The following is a 19,335-nucleotide window of genomic DNA, read 5'->3' on the forward strand; positions in this document are numbered from 1 at the left end:
CAGAAGCTTCTCGGAGGGTGAGATAACTTCTGGAAATTACTGGCTTAGACTGGCCAAAGGTATAGATGTGTGTGTCCAAGTTAAAGGAAACGACAGGCTGTCTTCTTCTAAGGGAATTCATTACAATCTTTGCAAGCTGGGTAACGTTTGCTGTGGTCTGGAACAACATGGCACCGAGGACATAAGTGAAGGAAATTAAATGATCTCAAATATACCTACAAACGAGGCATAATAGATGGATAGATAGATAGATAGATAGATAGATAGATAGATAGATAGATAGATAGATAGATAGATAGATAGATAGATAGATGGATAGATAGATAGATAGATAGATAGATAGATAGATAGATGGATAGATAGATAGATAGATAGATAGATAGATAGATAGATAGATAGATAGATAGATAGATAGATAGATAGATAGATAGATAGATAGATAGATAGATAGATAGATAGATAGATAGATAGATAGTTAGTACTTTATTGATTTCTTCAGGACAGTTCCTTTAGGAAAATTCAAATTCCAGCAGCAGTTTAGTTGAGATCAATTAAAAAAAAAAAGTAAATAATGATGTATTATATACATACAGCTAGCCCAAATAGCATGTTAGCATCGATTAGCTTGCAGTCATGCACTGACCAAATATGCCTGATCCACACAAGTCAATAACATCAACAAACCATAAACATGTACCTGGGGATAGGTTGATTAGCAACATTAAATTGGCCCTAGTGTGTGAGTGTGAATGTTGTCTGTCTATCTGTGATGGCCCTGCGATAAGGTAGCGACTTGTCCAGGGTGTAATTTGCCTTCCGCCCGATTGTAGCTGAGATAGGCACCAGCGCCCCCTGCAATAAGCGGTAGAAAAAGGAGAGATGGTACCTCACCTCTGTGTACACAGGCACAGTGTAAAATGTTTGGTGGATAAAATGAGACGAAGAAAGAGTGGCTTAAAACACGTCTTTCTGTGGCAAAGTTGTACATGTAAACAAACTACGGTGAGTTCAAGGACCACCGAAACTAGTAGGGCAAAACTGGGAAGCATGCTTAATTTAAACAGTGGGATTTTTAACAATTAAGAAGGTTTTTGACAGTACAGAAATCATATTAAAACAAAAATACATTTTTGAAAAAAGCTCCAGGGAGCCTTACTAATGTTAGCCAGGTATGGAATGGCAAAAAGTGAATGGGACACACCAGCACTGGCTGGTTTGAATGTGTTCATTTTTGGGGGGGGGGGCCCGTCCATAAAACTACCTTCTGAAGTTATTATTATGCTTTTTATGCTGCTGCTATAACACAAGAAATACAGTATTTGCTCAGGCTAACTTCACTTCCCTAGTTAAAAGCCTACTGAAACCCACTACTACCGACCACGCAGTCTGATAGTTTATATATCAATGATGAAATATTAACATTGCAACACATGCAATTTACTAAATTGCCCGCTCAGTTTCCGGTTGAAAACGTCGCGGAATGATGACGTATGCGCGTGACTTCACGGACTGTCAGGAAATATTAGCGCAGCACCACACACGGCTAAAAGTAGGCTCTTTTCATCGCATTATTACAAAGTAATTTGGACATCTGTATTGCTGGATCTTTTGCAATTTGTTCAATTAATAATGGAGACTATAAAGAACAATGCTGTTGGTGGAAAGCGGTGGATTGCAGCTGTCTTTAGCACCGAGACACAGCCGGTGTTTCTTTGTTTGTTGTGAAGCTGCGGTCAAACGAACATGTTTCTCTACGTCAACCAGCATGTTTTTGGATGGGAAAATTGTGATATATATATATCTTACCAGAGAAATCATTGGATTATTCGTCCTCCTGCAGTAGCTGTTTAAAAGGCAGCTGTGAGATTGGCTCCTCGGCTTCTCTCTGAGACACTGCGTGTCCACCGCAGCCACCCGACCTCGAGGTATGTCTTTACAATCTCACTAAAACACTATTAAACAATAAGCAGATAAGGGATCTTCCAGAATTATCCTAGTAAATGTGTGAGGACTGGTGGGCATGGTAATGCCGGGTTCGTCCCTCTGTGGATGCGTTGACATAAACACAACAAAGGTAGGCTCTTAAAATATTTATTTAACCAAAAAGAGAGCTCTGAACAGAAATACTGGAGCTAATAAAAAGGCAAACCAAAAACGCTAGTATGAAAACTAGGAAATACAAACAGAAAACTAAACTTGGCATGAAAGCACAAACGAGAAAACAAATCATCAGTATGAAAACTGGAATAATCAAGTGGCATAGCGTGAGATCTAGCGAAAATAAACGTAGAAAAAGTAGCAGTCGTCACTTGTTGCATGTGAGCAATTTATGAACCCAGTCCGAATGAACAGAGAAGACTGGCTTAAATATGAGGGTGATAATTAGTAGCAGGTGTGCGAGGCGAGACTAGCAGGTGGACTGATGAGTGACCATGGTGACAAAGCAAACAGGAAATAAGGAGTCGGAGAAATATACAAAATGGAAAAATAAATAGTGTAGATCTGAGCAGCAGATCGCAACAAAATGTGTCTAATCACATCTAAAACGCTCACACTGCCGCCGCCCGGAGCCGTCGCTTTTTATTTTATTTTATTTTATATATTTTTTTTTTTCTAGTTTTTCGCTATCAATATCATCATCCATGAATCTTTCATCCTCGCTCAAATTAATGGGGAAATTGTCGCTTTCTCGGTCCGAATAGCTCTCGCGTTGGAGGCTCCCATTATAAACAATGTGAGGACGTGAGGAGCCCTCATCCTTGTGACGTCATCGTCTGCGACTTCCGGTAAAGGCAAGGCTTTTTTATCAGCACCGAAAGTTGCAAACTTTATCGTCGATAAAGTTGCAAACTTTATCGACGATAAAGCAATATCTTGCAACGATAAAGTTGCAAGATATTGCCATATTTTTGCAATCAGCAAAAATATGGCAATATCGCGAAATGATCAAGTATGACACATAGAATGGACCTGCTATCCCCGTTTAAATAGGAACATCTCATTTCAGTAGGCCTTTAACTTTAGCCAGGTAAGCAATGGCATCGACAGGATAGGTTTGTTTGAATCCTTGCAAATTGCAAAGTGTGTAAACCTGGTGTCGTTTTGTGTTTTCTCAGGCTAGCGAGGAGGGCGTCCACTTCGTGGTGTCCCGTCAGATCTGCCTCCCTGCACCCGACATCCTCCAAGAAGCTCCGTGGGCCATGGACGGTCCTCCGCCATACTCCCCCGTAGATATCGAGCAAACACTGCTGGTAGGCTCACTCCCACACACACACCAGAAAAAAAGGTGTCCATGTGGTCTTTACGTGTCTTTTGTGGAACCGTGAAGGATTCGTGTCAGAAGCCCGCCTGCTACGAGAAGACGGTCACGCTGAGCAAGGAGCCTTACCACTCGCTGGGCATGGCGGTGGCGGGGGGCATGTCCAGTCGGGGCTGGGACCTTCCTATCTATATCACTAACGTGGACCCCGACGGAGTAGTGGGGCAGGAGGGCTCCATACGCAAAGGTGAGTTTACTTGGTAAAATGCTAAATAGGTTATGTTTATATTGCGCTTTTCTACATTCAAGGTACTCAAAACGCTTTGACGCTATTTCCACATTCACACAATGACATTCACATTAACCACGACCCATCAGGAGCAAGGGTGAAGGGTCTTGCTCAAGGTCACAAAGGACAGGACTAGGGTAGTAGAAGCTGGGGATTGAACCAGGAACCCTCAAGGTTGCTGGCACGGCCACCTGACAACCGCGCCACGTTGTGAAGTTAATTATATAGCGACGGAACTCGTGTTGTCCCGGTACCTGTACCAAAATGTATTTCCATACTTTTCGGTACTTTTATAAATAAAGGGGACCACAAAAAAATGGCATTATCGGCTTTATTTTGACAAAAAAATCTTAGGGTACATTAAACGTATGTTTTTTATTGCAAGTTTGTCCTTAAATAAAATAGAGAACATACAAGACAACTTGTTTTTTAGTAGTAAGTAAACAAACAAAGGCTCCTAATTTAATCTGCTGACATATGCAGTAACATATTGTGTCTTTTATCATTAGATTATTTTGTTAACATTATTAAGGACAAGTGGTAAAAAATGAATTATTAATCTACTTGTTCATTTATTGTTAATATCTGCTTACTTTCTCTTTTAACATGACATCTGTGTAGACTAATGTTGCCACAATACCAATATTTTGGTAACAGTACTAAAATTATTTTGGTACTTTTCTAAATTAGGGGGACCAAAAATATGTAATTATTGGCTTTATTGTAACAAAAAGATGTTAGGAGACATTAAAGGCCTACTGAAATGAGAATTTCTTATTCAAACGGGGATAACAGGTCCATTCTATGTGTCATACTTGATCATTTCGCGATATTGCCATATTTTTGCTGAAAGGATTTAGTAGAGAACATCCACGATAAAAATCGCAACTTTTGGTGGCTAATAAAAAAGCCTTGCCTGTACCGGAAGTAGCAGACAATATCCGCGTGACGTCACGGGTTGTGGAGCTCCACACATCCTCACATTGTTTACAATCATAGCCTCCGTCAGCAAGAGCTATTCGGACCGAGAAAGCGACAATTTCCCCATTGATTTGAGCGAGGATAAAAAATTTGTGGATGAGGAAATTTAGAGTGACGGACTAGAAAAAAAAAAGGCGATTGCAGTGGGAGCGATTCAGATGTTTTACTAGGACAATTCTGGGAAATAATCTTTCTATTGTGTTGCTAGTGTTTTAGTGAGATTAAATAGAACCTGAAAGTCGGAGGGGTGTGTCCACGGGTGTGTTGACGCCAGTCTCTGAGGGAAGTCACGGCAGCTGCAGCACGACAGAAGCTCCGCTGATCTCCGGTAAAAGGCGACTTATTTCCACAATTTTCTCACCGAAAACTGCCGGTCGACATGTTGTCGGGATCCATGTTCGCTTGACCGCTCTGATCCATAGTAAAGTTTCACCTCCGGGAATTTTAAACAAGGAAACATCGTGTGTTTGTGTGTCTAAAGGCTAAAAGCTTCCCACCTCCATCTTTCTACTTTGACCTCTCCATTATTAATTGAACAAATTGCAAAAGATTCAGCAACACAGAAGTCCAAAATACCGTGTAATTATGCGATGAAAAGAGACAACTTTTAGCCGTGTGTGGTGCTGGGCTAATATGTCCCCTCCAACCAATAACGTCACAAACACGCGTCATCATTCCGCGACGTTTTCAACAACAAACTCCGCGGGAAATTTAAAATTGTAATTTAGTAAACTAAAAAGGCCGTATTGGCATGTGTTGCAATGTTAATATTTCATCATTGATATATAAACTATCAGACTGTGTGGTCGGTAGTAGTGGGTTTCAGTAGGACTTTAAACATACGTTTCTTATTGCAAGTTTGTCCTTAGATAAATAGTGAACATAAATAGTGAATTAGATAGTGAATGAATTATTAATTTACTTGTTCATTTACTGTTTATATCTGCTTACTTTCTCTTTTAACATATTCTATCTACACTTCTGTTAAAATGTAATAATTACTTATTTGACACTTTACATTAGTTTTGGATGATACTACAAATTTGGGTATCAATCCGATACCAAGTAGTTACAGGATCATACATTGGTCATACCCAAAGTTCTCATGTGTCCAGGGACATATTTCCTGACTTTATAAACATAATATACATTTTTTTTTAAATGAAAAAAGATTTTGTGATGCTCGTCCTGGCAACTTTGTACTTACCTACTATGAGCGTTACCGAGCTATGCCGCGTTGGGGCGGTTTAGCTCGGTTGGTAGAGTGGCCGTGCCAGCAAATTGAGGGTTGCAGGTTCAATTCCCGCTTCTGCCATCCTAGTCACTGCCGTTGTGTCCTTGGGCAAGACACTTTACCCACCTGCTTCCAGTGCCACCCACACTGGTTTGAATGTAACTTAGATATTGGGTTTCACTATGTAAATCGCTTTGAGTCCCTAGAGAAAAAGCGCTATATAAATATAATTCACTTCACTTCACACTAAAAAATATCAATATAATTAGAGATGTCCGATAAAATCGGACTGCAGACATTATTGGCCGATGAATGTTTTCCAATGTGATATCGAAAATTATCGGCATCGGTTTCAAAATTAAAATTTACGACTTTTTAGAACGCCACTGTGTACACGAAGGTAGGGAGAAGTACAAAGCGCCAATAAACCTAAAATGCACTGCCTTTGCGTGCCGGCCCAGTCCCATAACACCTACGGCTTTTCACACACACAAGTGAACGCAAGGTATAGTTGGTCAACAGCCATACAGGTCACACTGAGGGGTGGCCGTATAAACAACTTGAACACAGTTACAAATATGCGCCACACCGTGAACCCACACCAAACAAGAATGACAAACACATTTCGGTAGAACATCTGCACTGTAACACAACATAAACACAACAGAACAGAACAAATACCCAGAACCCCTCGCAGCACTAACTCTTCCGGGACGCTACAATATACACCCCCCTGAGGGCATTTCATCGTTATAGCTTCACTGTTATCTTTAAGTTTTACGCCCTTTTCTGTCTACACACCTTGTCTGCTTGTAAGTACTCCGTGATTGTGCGCTGCCGAACATGCTCCTCTGCTCGTAAAACCAACAATGACACGACGTGACCGGTACTTTTTAGACGCGGTATCGTACTAAATATGATTCATTAGTGTCACGGTACTATACTGTGGAGAGGCGGGGCCGACGGCGGGGCCGACGGCGGGGCCGACGGCGGGGCCGACGGCGGGGCAGGGCACGCTGGAGCCCTGCCCAAGATGGCGGCAAGGAGGCGGAAAATGCGGCGGAGCGGACGCCGCCGCAATCTAATTCAGGTGCGTGGATCGCGCACCGGTAGACAATCAACATATCTCCTCACAGTGTATAAAAGGGGAGAAGGAAGAGAGATCGGGGCGGGTCATGGGTATAACGCCGCCGGATCGCTAGTTGGCATCGTTTATGGTCGGAACTACGACAGTATCTGATCGTCTTCGAACCTCCGACTTTTGTTCTTGATTATTGAAAACATTCTTGGCAAATGCTTTCGCTCTCCGATCCGCTCTTTAGTCGGCCGCGACTCCGTCTCTCGTGTCTTGCTCTTTCTTGCTTCTCGGTCGCTGTTGCCGGCTCTCGAACTCCTTCAGTCCCGATCTCTCCTCCTTCTCCCATTTTATACACTGCCAGGAGATATGTTGATTGTCTGCCGGTGCGCGGTCCACGCACCTAAAATTAGACTGCGGCGGGGTCGCTCCTGGCATGCCCCGCCTCTCCGTTTCACCGCATTCCCCGCCTCCTTGCCGCCATCTTGGGCAGGGCTCGAGTGTGCCCTGCCCCGTTGTCGGCCCGTCTGCTCCACCTCTCCACATATACCAATACCGGTATATACCGTACGAAGCTAGACAGAACACTCACTGCACTCCTCAAACGACTCCAAGGACATTAGAACCAGGCAGTGGCTGTGGAACGGTGTTATGTAACAGCGATACTCTGTGACCTCTCGGAGGAAGAATCTGCTAACGTCAGCATCTTAGGCCAGAAGCACATTAAGCCCGTCATTGACCCCAACCCCTCCATGTATGAGCCTCTCCTCGTGAGACAGATAAGGTAAATGTCAGCATGGAGACCCACAATGTGCCCGGCTGACATTGCTACAGAGATGGAGATTTCTCACCAAGATATCACATTCCAATCCTACTGTGTTGCTCCATATCAGATTGGATCATAATGTATCAAAGGGAATTGTATCGCTTAATGAAACATAACCCACTGAAATACATTGTACTCGAATCCCATCCTACTGAAACGCACCGCCGTCGAGATCTGCATTCCGTATCGCATTGGTATCAGACCCAGGTGAATCGGAATCAGAGGCTGTTGTGTCGCAACATGTGAGGCTGAATCTGTCACACGTGTGGAATATGTTTTGTTTTTGTCATGTTTGGTCATGTTACCTTTTGTTTTTGGACATTTGGTTCTGTTTTTGCACTTCCTGGTTTGATTTGTTTCCATAGTAACTCATTAATTTTCACCTTGCACTTCCTGGTTTGATTTGTTTCCATAGTAACTCATTAATTTTCACCTTGCCCTGTCCTTAGCTCTCACACCTGTTACTAATCATCATCATCTTCATAGTCATTATTTAAGCCATTTTGTTTCTGTCCTCGTCCTGGCAACTTTGTACTTACCTACTATGAGCGTCAACGCGGCATAGCTCGGTTGGTAGAGTGGCCGTGCCAGCAACTCGAGGGTTGCAGGTTCGATTCCCGCTTCCGCCATCCTAGTCACTGCCGTTGTGTCCTTGGGCAAGACACTTTACCTACCTGCTCCCAGTGCCACCCACACTGGTTTAAATGAAACTTAGATATTGGGTTTCACTATGTAAAGCGCTTTGAGTCACTCAAAAAAAGCGCTATATAAATATAATTCACTACTATCCTACTTACCTTACCCTGCCACGCGGTTTGATGTTTTGACCACGCCACGTAAGTTTTTTTGTATTTATGCCTCAGTGCGAGTTTTTTGGTTTGTTTTGTGCCACAGTTAGTGTTTTTTGTTCCTTTGTATATAGTCATGCAATTGTGCTGTTTTTTGTTTTGAGTATAGTCCAGTTTGTTATCCGCCATTGTGCGCGCCCTTTGTCTTCCTGATTTTGTATTATAGTGTTTAAATAAATACAATATGTATATTTCTGGGATCTGCATTCCGTATCGCATTGTTATCAGACACAGGTGAATCGTAATCAGAGTCTGTTGTGTCGCAACATGTGAGGCTGAATCCGTCACACCTGTGGATTATGTTTTGTTTTTGTCATGTTTGGTCATGTTACGTTTTGTTTCTGGACATTCGGTTCTGTTTTTGCACTTCCTGGTTTGTTTTGTTTCCATAGTAACTCATTAATTTTCACCTTGCCCTCAAGTCACGCCCCTGTCCTCAGCTCTCACACCTGTTACTAATCATCATCATAGTCATTATTTAAGCCATTTTGTTTCTGTCCTCGTCCTGGCAACTTTGTACTTACCTACTATCCTACCTACCTCACCTTGCCACGCGGTTTGATGTTTTCACCACGCCACGTAAGTTTTTTTGTATTTATGCCTCATTGCAAGTTTTTTGGTTTGTTTAGTGCCACAGTTAGTGTTTTTTGTTCCTTTGTATATAGTCATGCAATTGTGCTGTTTTTTGTTTTGAGTATAGTCTAGTTTGTTATCCGCCATTGTGCTCGCCCTTTGTCTTCCTGTTTTTGTATTATAGTGCTTAAATAAATCTAATATGTACATTTTTGAGATCTGCATTCCGTATCGCATTGTTATCAGACCCAGGTGAATCGTAATCAGAGGCTGTTGTGTCGCAACATGTGAGGCTGAATCCGTCACACCTGTGGATTATGTTTTGTTTTTGTCATGTTTGGTCATGTTACCTTTTGTTTTTGGACATCCGGTTCTGATTTTGCACTTCCTGGTTTGTTTTGTTTCCATAGTAACTCATTAATTTTCACCTTGCCCTCAAGTCACGCCCCTGTCCTCAGCTCTCACACCTGTTACTAATCATCATCATAGTCATTATTTAAGCCATTTTGTTTCTGTCCTCGTCCTGGCAACTTTGTACTTACCTACTATGAGCGTTACCGGGCTATGCCGCGTTGGGGCGGCATAACTCGGTTGGTAGAGTGGCCGTGCCAACAACTCGAGGGTTGCAGGTTCGATTCCCGCTTCCGCCATCCTAGTCACTGCCGTTGTGTCCTTGGGCAAGACACTTTACCCACCTGCTCCCAGTGCCACCCACACTGGTTTAAATGTAACTTAGATATTGGGTTTCACTATGTAAAGCGCTTTGAGTCACTCGAGAAAAGCACTATATAAATATAATTCACTACTATCCTACTTACCTTACCCTGCCACGTCGTTTGATGTTTTGACCACGCCACGTAAGTTTTTTTGTATTTGTGCCTCAGTGCAAGTTATTTGGTTTGTTTTGTGCCACAGTTAGTGTTTTTTGTTCCTTTGTATATAGTCCTGCAATTGTGCTGTTTTTTTTTTTTTAGTATAGTCTAGTTTGTTATCCGCCGTTGTGCGCGCCCTTTGTCTTCCTGTTTTTGTATTATAGTGTTTAAATAAATCTAATATGTACTTACATTCACGTCTGGCTCGTGCAAGTCAACCTTTGCGTGGAAGAAGCAATACAAATCCAAGTTCATGTATGACAGAATCATGCCAAAACTGAAAAACCTTATTTAAGTGATATCATGAAGGCAACACATAAGTGTCTATATTAGCGATAATAGCCTACTATCAAAATGACTATGTGTCACAGGATGAAGCAAATCTTCGTTGAATTGTAATATTTATTCGATGCATTCTTACAACAGTAGAAAACATGAGTAAATCAGAGGCTACTAAGAAGGTGAGATAACTCCTGGAAATTACTGACTCAGAATGGCCAAAGGTATAAATGTGTGTGTCCAAGGTAAAGAAAACATCTTTTAATAGATTTAATACAATCTTTGACAAGCTAGGTAATATTTGCTGTGGTCTGGAACAACATGGCACACATACAACTATCAGAAATTCAGCCAATGTTACATACAGATAATGTGTCATGAGACATACAAATATAAATTAAATACACAGAGGACATAAATGAAGGAATTTAAATACGCTCAAATATACCTACGAACGAGGCATAATGATGCAGTATGTACATACAGCTGGCCTAAATAGCATGTTTGTCAATAACATCAACAAAGCTCACCTTTGTGTACACACGCACAGTATAAAATAATTGGTGGACAAAATGAGAGTGGCATAAAACACGTCTTTCTGTGGCAACGTCGAAGAAAGTTAAACATGTAAACAAACTACGGTGAGTTTAAGGACCGCTGAAAGTAGTCGGGCAAAATTGTGGTCACCAAATGCTCTCATCAGTGAAGCATGCTTAATATAAACGGTGGGATTTATAAGGTTTGTGTCATGTTTGTCCTGCTACAGAAACCATATTATAACAAAAAAATTGATATTTTTCCCCATCCTTTTCCATTTTCCTACATTTTTGAAAAAAGGTCCAGGGAGCCACTCGTGTTACCGACCCTATTCTACTAATGTTAGCCAGGTATGGAATGGCATACAGAGTGGATAAAAGTAAATGATATTAAATGAACTCAAATATACCTACAAACAAGGCATAATGATGCACCGTAGGTCTTGAGTTCAAAACCCGGCCGAGTAATACCAAAGAATATAAAAATGGGACCCACTACCTCCTTGCTTGACACTCAGCATCAAGGGTTGGAATTGTGGGTTGAATCACCAAAAATTATTCCTGGGCGCGGCCACCGCTGCTGCTCACTGCTCTTCTCACGTCCCAGTGGGTGATCAAGGGTGATGGGTCAAATGCAGAGAATAATTTCACCAAACATAGTGTGTGTGTGACATTCATTGGTACTTTAACTTTTTTTTATGTGGTACATGGTGAAATGATAAGTGTGACCAGTAGATGGCAGTCATACATAAGAGATACGCGTAGACTGCACTATGATAGCAATATGACTCAAGGAAACAACAACACCAACATTTTATATAGAACATTACACACAACGCTCGGAAATCTTTTTTAACAATGAGTACATACAGCTAGCTTAAATAGCATGCTAGCATTGATTGGCTGGCAGTCATGCACTGACCAAATATGCCTGATTAGCACATCACACGAGTCAATAACGTCAACAAAGCTCACCTTTGTGCATTCACGCACAGCCTAAAACATTTGGTGGAAAAATTTATACAAAGAAGGGGTGGCGTAAAAACACGTCTTTCCGTGGCAGCGTCGGAGAAAGTTGTGCTTGTAAACAAACCACGATGAGTTCAAGGATCGCTGAAATTGGTAGGACAAAACGGCATTCAAGCACAGCATGAAACCTTTGGTGGACAAAATGAGACAAAGAAGGAATGGCATTAAAAACGCGTCTTTCCGTGGCAGCGTCAGAGAACGTTGTACGTGTAAACAAACTATGATGACTTCAACAATCGCTGAAATTAGTAGGACAAAATGGCCTTCACACACAGCACGAAACCTTTGGTGGACAAAATTAAATAAAGGAATGGAAGATTTTACATGTAAACAAACTGTTGCGTCACAGTCTACAGCAGGTGTCACCAACCTTTTTGAAACCAAGAGCTACTTTTTGGGCACTGATTAATGCGAAGGGCTACCAGTTTTATACACACTTAAATAATTTGCCATAAATAGCCTAATAGCAAAATGTACCTTTAATGAATAAATATATATATATATATATATATATATATATATATATATATATATATATATATATATATATATATATATATATATATATATATATTAAATATGGGTATTTCTGTCTGTTATTCCGTCGTACATTTTTTTTCCTTTTACGGAAGGTTTTTGTAGGGAATAAATGGGGAAAAAAATACTTAATTTAATGGTTTAAAAGAGGAGAAAAACAGGAAAAAAATGAAAATACAATTTTGAAACATAATTTATCTTCAATTTCGACACTTTAAAATTCAAAATTCAACCGAAAAAAATAAGAGAAAAACCAGCTAATTTGAATCTTTTTGAAAAAATAAAAAAAAACAATTTATGGAACATCATTAGTAATTTTTCCTGATTAAGATTAATTTTCGAATTTTGATGACATGTTTTAAATAGGTTAAAATCCAATCTGCACTTTGTTAGAATATATAACAAATTGGACCAAGCTATATTTCTAACGAAGACAAATCATTATTTCTTCTAGATTTTCCAGAACAAAAAATTAAAATAAATTCTAAAGACTTTGAAATAAGATTTAAATTTGATTCTGAAGATTTTCTAGATTTGCCAGCATATTTTTTTTTTATTTTAATCATAAATTTGAAGAAATATTTCACAATTGTTCTTCGTTGAAAAAACAGACGCTAAAATTAAGAATCAAATTAACATGAATTTATTATTCTTTACACACAAAAAAAAATACTTGAACATTGATTTAAATTGTCAGGAAAGAAGAGGAAGGAATTTAAAAGGTAAAAAGGTATATGTGTTTAAAAATCCTAAAATCATTTTTAAGTTTGTATTTTTTCTCTAAAATAGTCTTTCTGAAAGTTATAAGAAGCAAAGTAAAAAAATAAATTAATTTATTTAAACAAGTGAAGACCAAGTCTTTAAAATATTTTCTTGGATTTTCAAATTCTATTTGAGTTTTGTCTCTCTTAGAATTAAAAATGTCGAGCAAAGCGAGACCAGCTTGCTAGTAAATGAATACAATTTTAAAAATAGAGGCAGCTCACTGGTAAGTGCTGCTATTTGAGCTATTTTTAGAACAGGCCAGCGGGCGACTCATCTGGTCCTTACGGGCGACCTGGTGCCCGCGGGCATTGCATTGGTGACCCCTGGTCTACACTATGGTGAGTTCAAGCACCGCCAAAATTAGTAGGATAAAACAATGTCCACCTAATACTCTCATCAGTGAAGCATACACACAGACATATTTAACAGTGGGCTTTCTAACAATTGGGAAGATTTGTGTCCTCAAACAAAAAACATATTAAAAGAAATATTTTTTTTCCGTTTTCAACACTTTTAAAAAAATGCTCCAGGGAGCCTCTAAAGAACCGCGGATCTAAATGAATGGTGTGGTGTCAATGGCACAGTATTGATCAACATGGTGTGATCCCGACATTGCTGATTGAGCATACATATTCATCAGTATTAGCATAACCTCTTTGCTTTGCCCTTCTTTCATCATTCAGCCTTTTTGAAGGAACAGGTGGCGCCCGCCTTTCATGTTTCCACGGCGACCTTCGTTGAATATTTAATCTAAAGGCCTACTGAAACCCACTACTACCGACCACACAGTCTGATAGTTTATATATCAATGATGAAATATTAACATTGCAACACATGCCAATACGGCCGGTTTAGTTTACTAAATTGCAATTTTAAATTTCCCGCGGAGTTTCCTGTTGAAAACGTCGCGGAAGGATGATGCGTGTTTGTGACGTCTCGGGTTGGAGGGGACATACTAGCTCAGCACCACTTACGGCTAAAAGTGGTCTCTTTTTATCGCATAATTACACAGTAATTTGGGCATCTGTATTGCTGAATCTTTTGCAATTTGTTCAATTAATAATGGAGACGTCAAAGAAGAATGCTGTTGGTGGAAAGCGGTGTATTGCAGCTGTCTTTAGCAAACCGAAACACAGCCGGTGTTTCTTTGTTTGTTGTGAAGCTTTAACACAGAGCGGTCAAGCGAACATGTTTCTGTACGTCAACCAGCATGTTTTTGGATGGGAAAATTGTGATATATATCTTACCGGAGACATCAGTGGGTTATTCGTTCTGCAGGAGCTGTCAAAAAAGGCAGCTGTGAGCTTGGCTTCTCTCTGAGACACTGGCGTGTTCACCGCAGTCATCTGACCTCGATATCTTTACAATCTCACTAAAACACTATTAAAACAATAAGCAGATAAGGGATCTTCCAGAATTATCCTAGTAAATGTGTCTAATTAGATCTGAAACGCTCACACTGCTACTGCCTGGAGCCGTCGCTATTCTTTTTATTTTTTTTGTGCTTCACTCTAACTTTCCTTATCCGCAAATCTTTCATCCTCGCTCAAATTAATGGGGAAATTGTCGCTTTCTTGGTCCAAATTGCTCTAGCTGCTGGTGGCTATGATTACAAACAATGTGAGGATGTGAGGAGCCCTCACACCGGTGACGTCACACGCACATACTTCCGGTAAAGGCAAGGCTTTTTTATTAGCGACCGAAAGTTGCAAACTTTATCGTGGATGTTCTCTACTAAATCCGACTACATGTCGACCGGCAATTTTCGGTGAGAAAATTGTGGAAATAAGTCGCCTCTGTCCTGCTGCAGCTGCGTGACTTCCCTCAGAGACTGGCGTCAACACACCCGTTGACACACCCCTCCGACTTTCAGGTACTATTTAATCTCACTAAAACACTAGCAACACAATAGAAAGATAAGGGATTTCGAAGAATTATCCTAGTAAATGTGTCTTAAAACATCTGAATCGATCCCACTGCAATCGCCCCTTTTTTTTTTTTCTAGTCCGTCACTCTAAATTTCCTCATCAACACATTTTTCATCCTCGCTCAAATTAATGGGGAAATTGTCGCTTTCTCGGTCCAAACAGCTCTTGCTGCTGGAGGCTATTATTGTAAACAATGTTCAGATGTGAGGAGCTCTACAACCCGTGACGTCACGTGCACATCGTCTGCTACTTCCGGTACAAGCAAGGCTTTTTTATTAGCCACCAAAAGTTGCGAACTTTATCCTGGATGTTCTCTACTAAATCCGACTACATGTCGACCGGCAGTTTTCGGTAAGAAAATTGTGGAAATAAGTCGCCTCTTACCGGAGATCAGCAAAGCTTCTGTCCTGCTGCAGCTGTGTGACTTCCCTCAGAGACTGGCGTCAACACACCCGTTGACACACCCCTCCGACTTTCAGGTACTATTTAATCTCACTAAAACACTAGCAACACAATAGAAAGATAAGGGATTTCCAAGAATTATCCTAGTAAATGTGTCTTAAAACATCTGAATCGATCCCACTGCACTCGCCCCGTCACTCTAAATTTCCTCATCCACAAATTGTTCATCCTCGCTCAAATTAATGGGGAAATTGTCGCTTTCTCTGTCCAAACAGCTCTTGCTGCTGGAGGATATGATTATAGACAATGTGAGGATGTGAGGAGCCCTACAACCCGTGATGTCATGCGCACATCATCTGCTACTTCCGGTACAGGCAAGGCTTTTTTATTAGCCACCAAAAGTTGCAAACTTTATCATCGATGTTCTCTGCTAAATCCTTTCAGCAAAAATATGGCAATATCGCGAAATGATCAAGTATGACACATAGAATGGTCCTGCTATCCCCGTTTAAATAAGAAAACCTCATTTCAGTAGGCCTTTAAATTCACCTTTTCGCTTCTCGCAGGCGACATCTTGCTGGACGTCAACGGCGTGGATTTGACGGGCGTGACGCGCAGCGAGGCGGTGGCCAACCTGAAGAACACCTCCTCCCCCGTGGTGCTCAAGGTCCTGGAGATGCGGCCCCCCGAGGAGGGCCCGCGGGACGAGGAGCCGCCGCCGCCGTGCCTGGCGCCCTCGCCCGGCGATGGCACTAAGAGCCTGCTGCCCAACGACGACTACTCCCCGCTGTGGGTGTCCTGGCTGCAGCTGCCCAGGTCTGATCGCCCGCTACCAGTGACACGTTTTAGAGGAAAGGGTCCTAAACGGGCGCTGTCCCCGCAGGCACCTGTACAGCTGCAAGGACATCGTGCTGCGGCGAAGCATGTCAGGCAGCCTGGGCTTCAGCATCGTGGGAGGTCAGGAGGAGGTCAACTGCAACCAGTGCTTTTTTATACGCTCCATCGTCAAGGGCACGCCCGCCTACAACGACGGCGGCATCAGGTACTCCTTTATGTCTGCCACTTCCCACTCGCCAAGTTCAGAGTTCAAATCCCGGTTTTAAAGCGGCGCTCGGGAGCCAATTGGTCAGTGCAAGAACCCTATTTTCTTTGACCTCGGGCGGCTGAGGTCGAAGGTCTATCGGAAACGAATCCACATTAGACTTAGACTTAGACTTCCTTTTTATTGTAATTCAAATTTGAACTTTACAGAACAAATAAGAAAGAAATTTCGTTGCATTAGCTCTTGGTAGTGCAGGATAAAAAAAAAAAAGGTGCAAATATAAATAAATAGATCACTGAACAGATAAATATATTACACTTTTTCACATGCGTCCATGTTTATGGATGTATGTTGTATTGTCTTTTTTATAAGAGTAAGGAGCCCTCACTCTTATGACGTCATAGTCTGCTACTTCCGGAACAGGCAAGACTTTTTTATTAGCGACCAAATGTTGCGAACTTTATCGTGGATGTTCTCTACTAAATCCTTTCAGCAAAAATATGGGAATATCGCGAAATGATCAAGTATGACACATAGAAATGGCAATCCAACCCAAATGCGGTGTGTGCGTGCGCATGTGTGTGTGTGTGTGTGTGTGTGTGTGGCGTGCGTGTGTGTGTGTGCATGAGTGGCATGCGTGTGAGCGTGCGTGCGTGAGTGTGTGGCGTGCACGTGTATATGTATGTGTGTGTGAAGTGAAGTGAAGTGAAGTGAAGTGAAGTATATTTATATAGCGCTTTTCTCAAAGTGACTCAAAGCGCTTTACATTGTGAAACCCAATATCTAAGTTACATTTTTAAACCAGTGTGGGTGCCACTGGGAGCAGGTGGGTAAAGTGTCTTGCTCAAGGACACAACGGCAGTGACTAGGATGGCAGAAGCAAGGATCGAACCTGCAACCCTCAAGTTGCTGGCACGGCCGCTCTACCAACCGAGCTATACCGTCCCAGAGGTATAGCTCGGTGTGCGTCTGTGGCGGGCGGGCGTGCGTATGTGTTTGTGTGTGTTTGCATGTGTGCAGGCATGCGTGCGTGTGTGTACGGGCGTGCGTGTGAGCTTGCGTGCGTGAGTGTGCGTGCATGTGTAGTGTGTGTGCGTGTGTGGCGTTCGTGTGTGTGGGCGTGCGCACGTGTTTGTGTGTGTGTGCGTGCGGGCATGCGTGCGGGCATGTGTGCAGGCGTGTGCATGTGTGTGTGTGTGTGTGTGTGTGTGTGTGTGTGTGTGTGTGTGTGTGTGTGTGCGTGTGTGTGTGTGTGTGTGCGTGTGTGCGTGTGGCATGCGTGCGGGCAAGTGTGCGTGCAAGCGGGCGCGAATGTGTGTGTATGTGTGCGTGTGTGGTGCGCGTTCGTGTGTGTGTGTGTGTGTGTGTGTGTGTGTGCATGTGTGGGGTGCTTGCGTGCACGCGCGTGTGTGCATTTGGGGCGTGTGTGCATGAGGGGTGTGTGTGTCTGTGTGTGTGTGTGTGTGTGTGCGTGCGGGCGTGCATGCGTGTGTGTGTGCATGCGTGCGTGCGTGCGTGCGTGTGTGTGTTTTGGCAATGCTCACTTAATGGGGACATCGCTCACTTTTAGAGTACCTCTGACAGTATGGGGACAAAAAAAAACAGGTCCTCTAAAGGGAAACCTTTTTAAATGATAGTCAGATCCATGCTGAAGATGCCTAAGTAATTTTTTAAGCTTTGGTCCATAAAACATGTTTACTGGTTAGTTGGAGTGTGAGACATTTGCACAGCAGCCCCCTCATCGGGCTGTAGCTGGTACTGCGCTCGCTGCTCTGCTCACACTTCTTTCATGTATAGTTAATTGCTTCCACCTGGTCCCCATAACGAAAGTGTTTTTTTTTTTTTTTAATGGTCCTCAGTAGTCACGTACAAAGTTGTGTGAATTATGCAAAATTATTTAAATTTGGTCCCCCATGAACCATATTAACTCTTTTTCCCCCAGGGTCCCCAGCAAGTATGAACAGCATATTACTTCATCAATCCAGAGATTTAAATACATGTATGAGCTAAACTGGGCAGTGGCCATTTAATCTATTTTTTGATGCCTCCACAACCTGTAGATAGGGTGGTCCCCACAAGTTATGATAAAAATTTGGTCCTCATGAACCATATTAACTATTTTTCCACCAGGGTCCCCAGTAAGTATGAACAGCACATTACTTCTTCAATCCAGAGATTTAAAGATGTGTATGAGCTAAACGGGGCAGTGGCCATTTTATCTTTTTTTTTTTTCTATGCCTCTACGACTGTCGATAGGTCCCCACAAGTCATGATCAAAAATTTGGTCCCCATGAAACATATTAACTCTGTTTTCCCCCAGGGTCCCCAGTAAGTATGAACAGCACATTACTTCATCAATCCATAGATTTAAAGACTTGTATGATCCAAACTGGGCAGTGGCCATTTAATAAAAAAAAATTTAATGCCTCCACAACTAGTAGCAAGGGTTGTCCCCACAAGTCCTGATCAAAATTTGGGTCCCCATGAACCATTCAACTCTTTTTTCCCCCCAGGTCCCCCAGTTAGTATGAACAGCACATTACTTCATCAATCCAGAGATTTAAAGACGTGTTTGAGCTAAACGGGGCAGTTGCCATTTAATCTATTTTTTTTTTTATGCCTCCAAAACCTGGAGATAGGGTGGTCCCCACAAGTCATGATCAAAAATTTGGTCCCCATGAACCATATTAACTCTTGTTTTCCCCCAGGGTCCCCACTAAGTCTGAACAGCACAATACTTCATCAATCCAGACATTTAAAGACATGTATGAACTAAACGGGGAAGTGGCCATTTAATCTATTTTTTTTTATGCCTCCACAACCTGTAGATAGGGTGGTCCCCACAAGTCATGATCAGAAA

General features: G+C 41.9%; 1 protein-coding gene across 4 annotated transcripts in view; it reads left to right on the plus strand.

Moving 5' to 3' along the window:
- The window catches only part of lnx1 (ligand of numb-protein X 1), a 119,797-nt gene that overhangs the window by 99,563 nt on the left and 899 nt on the right, over positions 1–19,335 (plus strand). For all 4 annotated transcript variants that reach the window (XM_061888380.1, XM_061888382.1, XM_061888381.1 and 1 more), the window contains 4 exons: positions 3,117–3,251; positions 3,329–3,506; positions 16,000–16,249; positions 16,317–16,475. In XM_061888380.1, the coding sequence (XP_061744364.1) occupies positions 3,117–3,251; positions 3,329–3,506; positions 16,000–16,249; positions 16,317–16,475 (722 nt within the window). The remainder of the gene's footprint in view (positions 1–3,116; positions 3,252–3,328; positions 3,507–15,999; positions 16,250–16,316; positions 16,476–19,335) is intronic.

Source organism: Nerophis ophidion, linkage group LG26, assembly GCF_033978795.1.
Source record: "Nerophis ophidion isolate RoL-2023_Sa linkage group LG26, RoL_Noph_v1.0, whole genome shotgun sequence".
Taxonomy (NCBI): domain Eukaryota; kingdom Metazoa; phylum Chordata; class Actinopteri; order Syngnathiformes; family Syngnathidae; genus Nerophis; species Nerophis ophidion.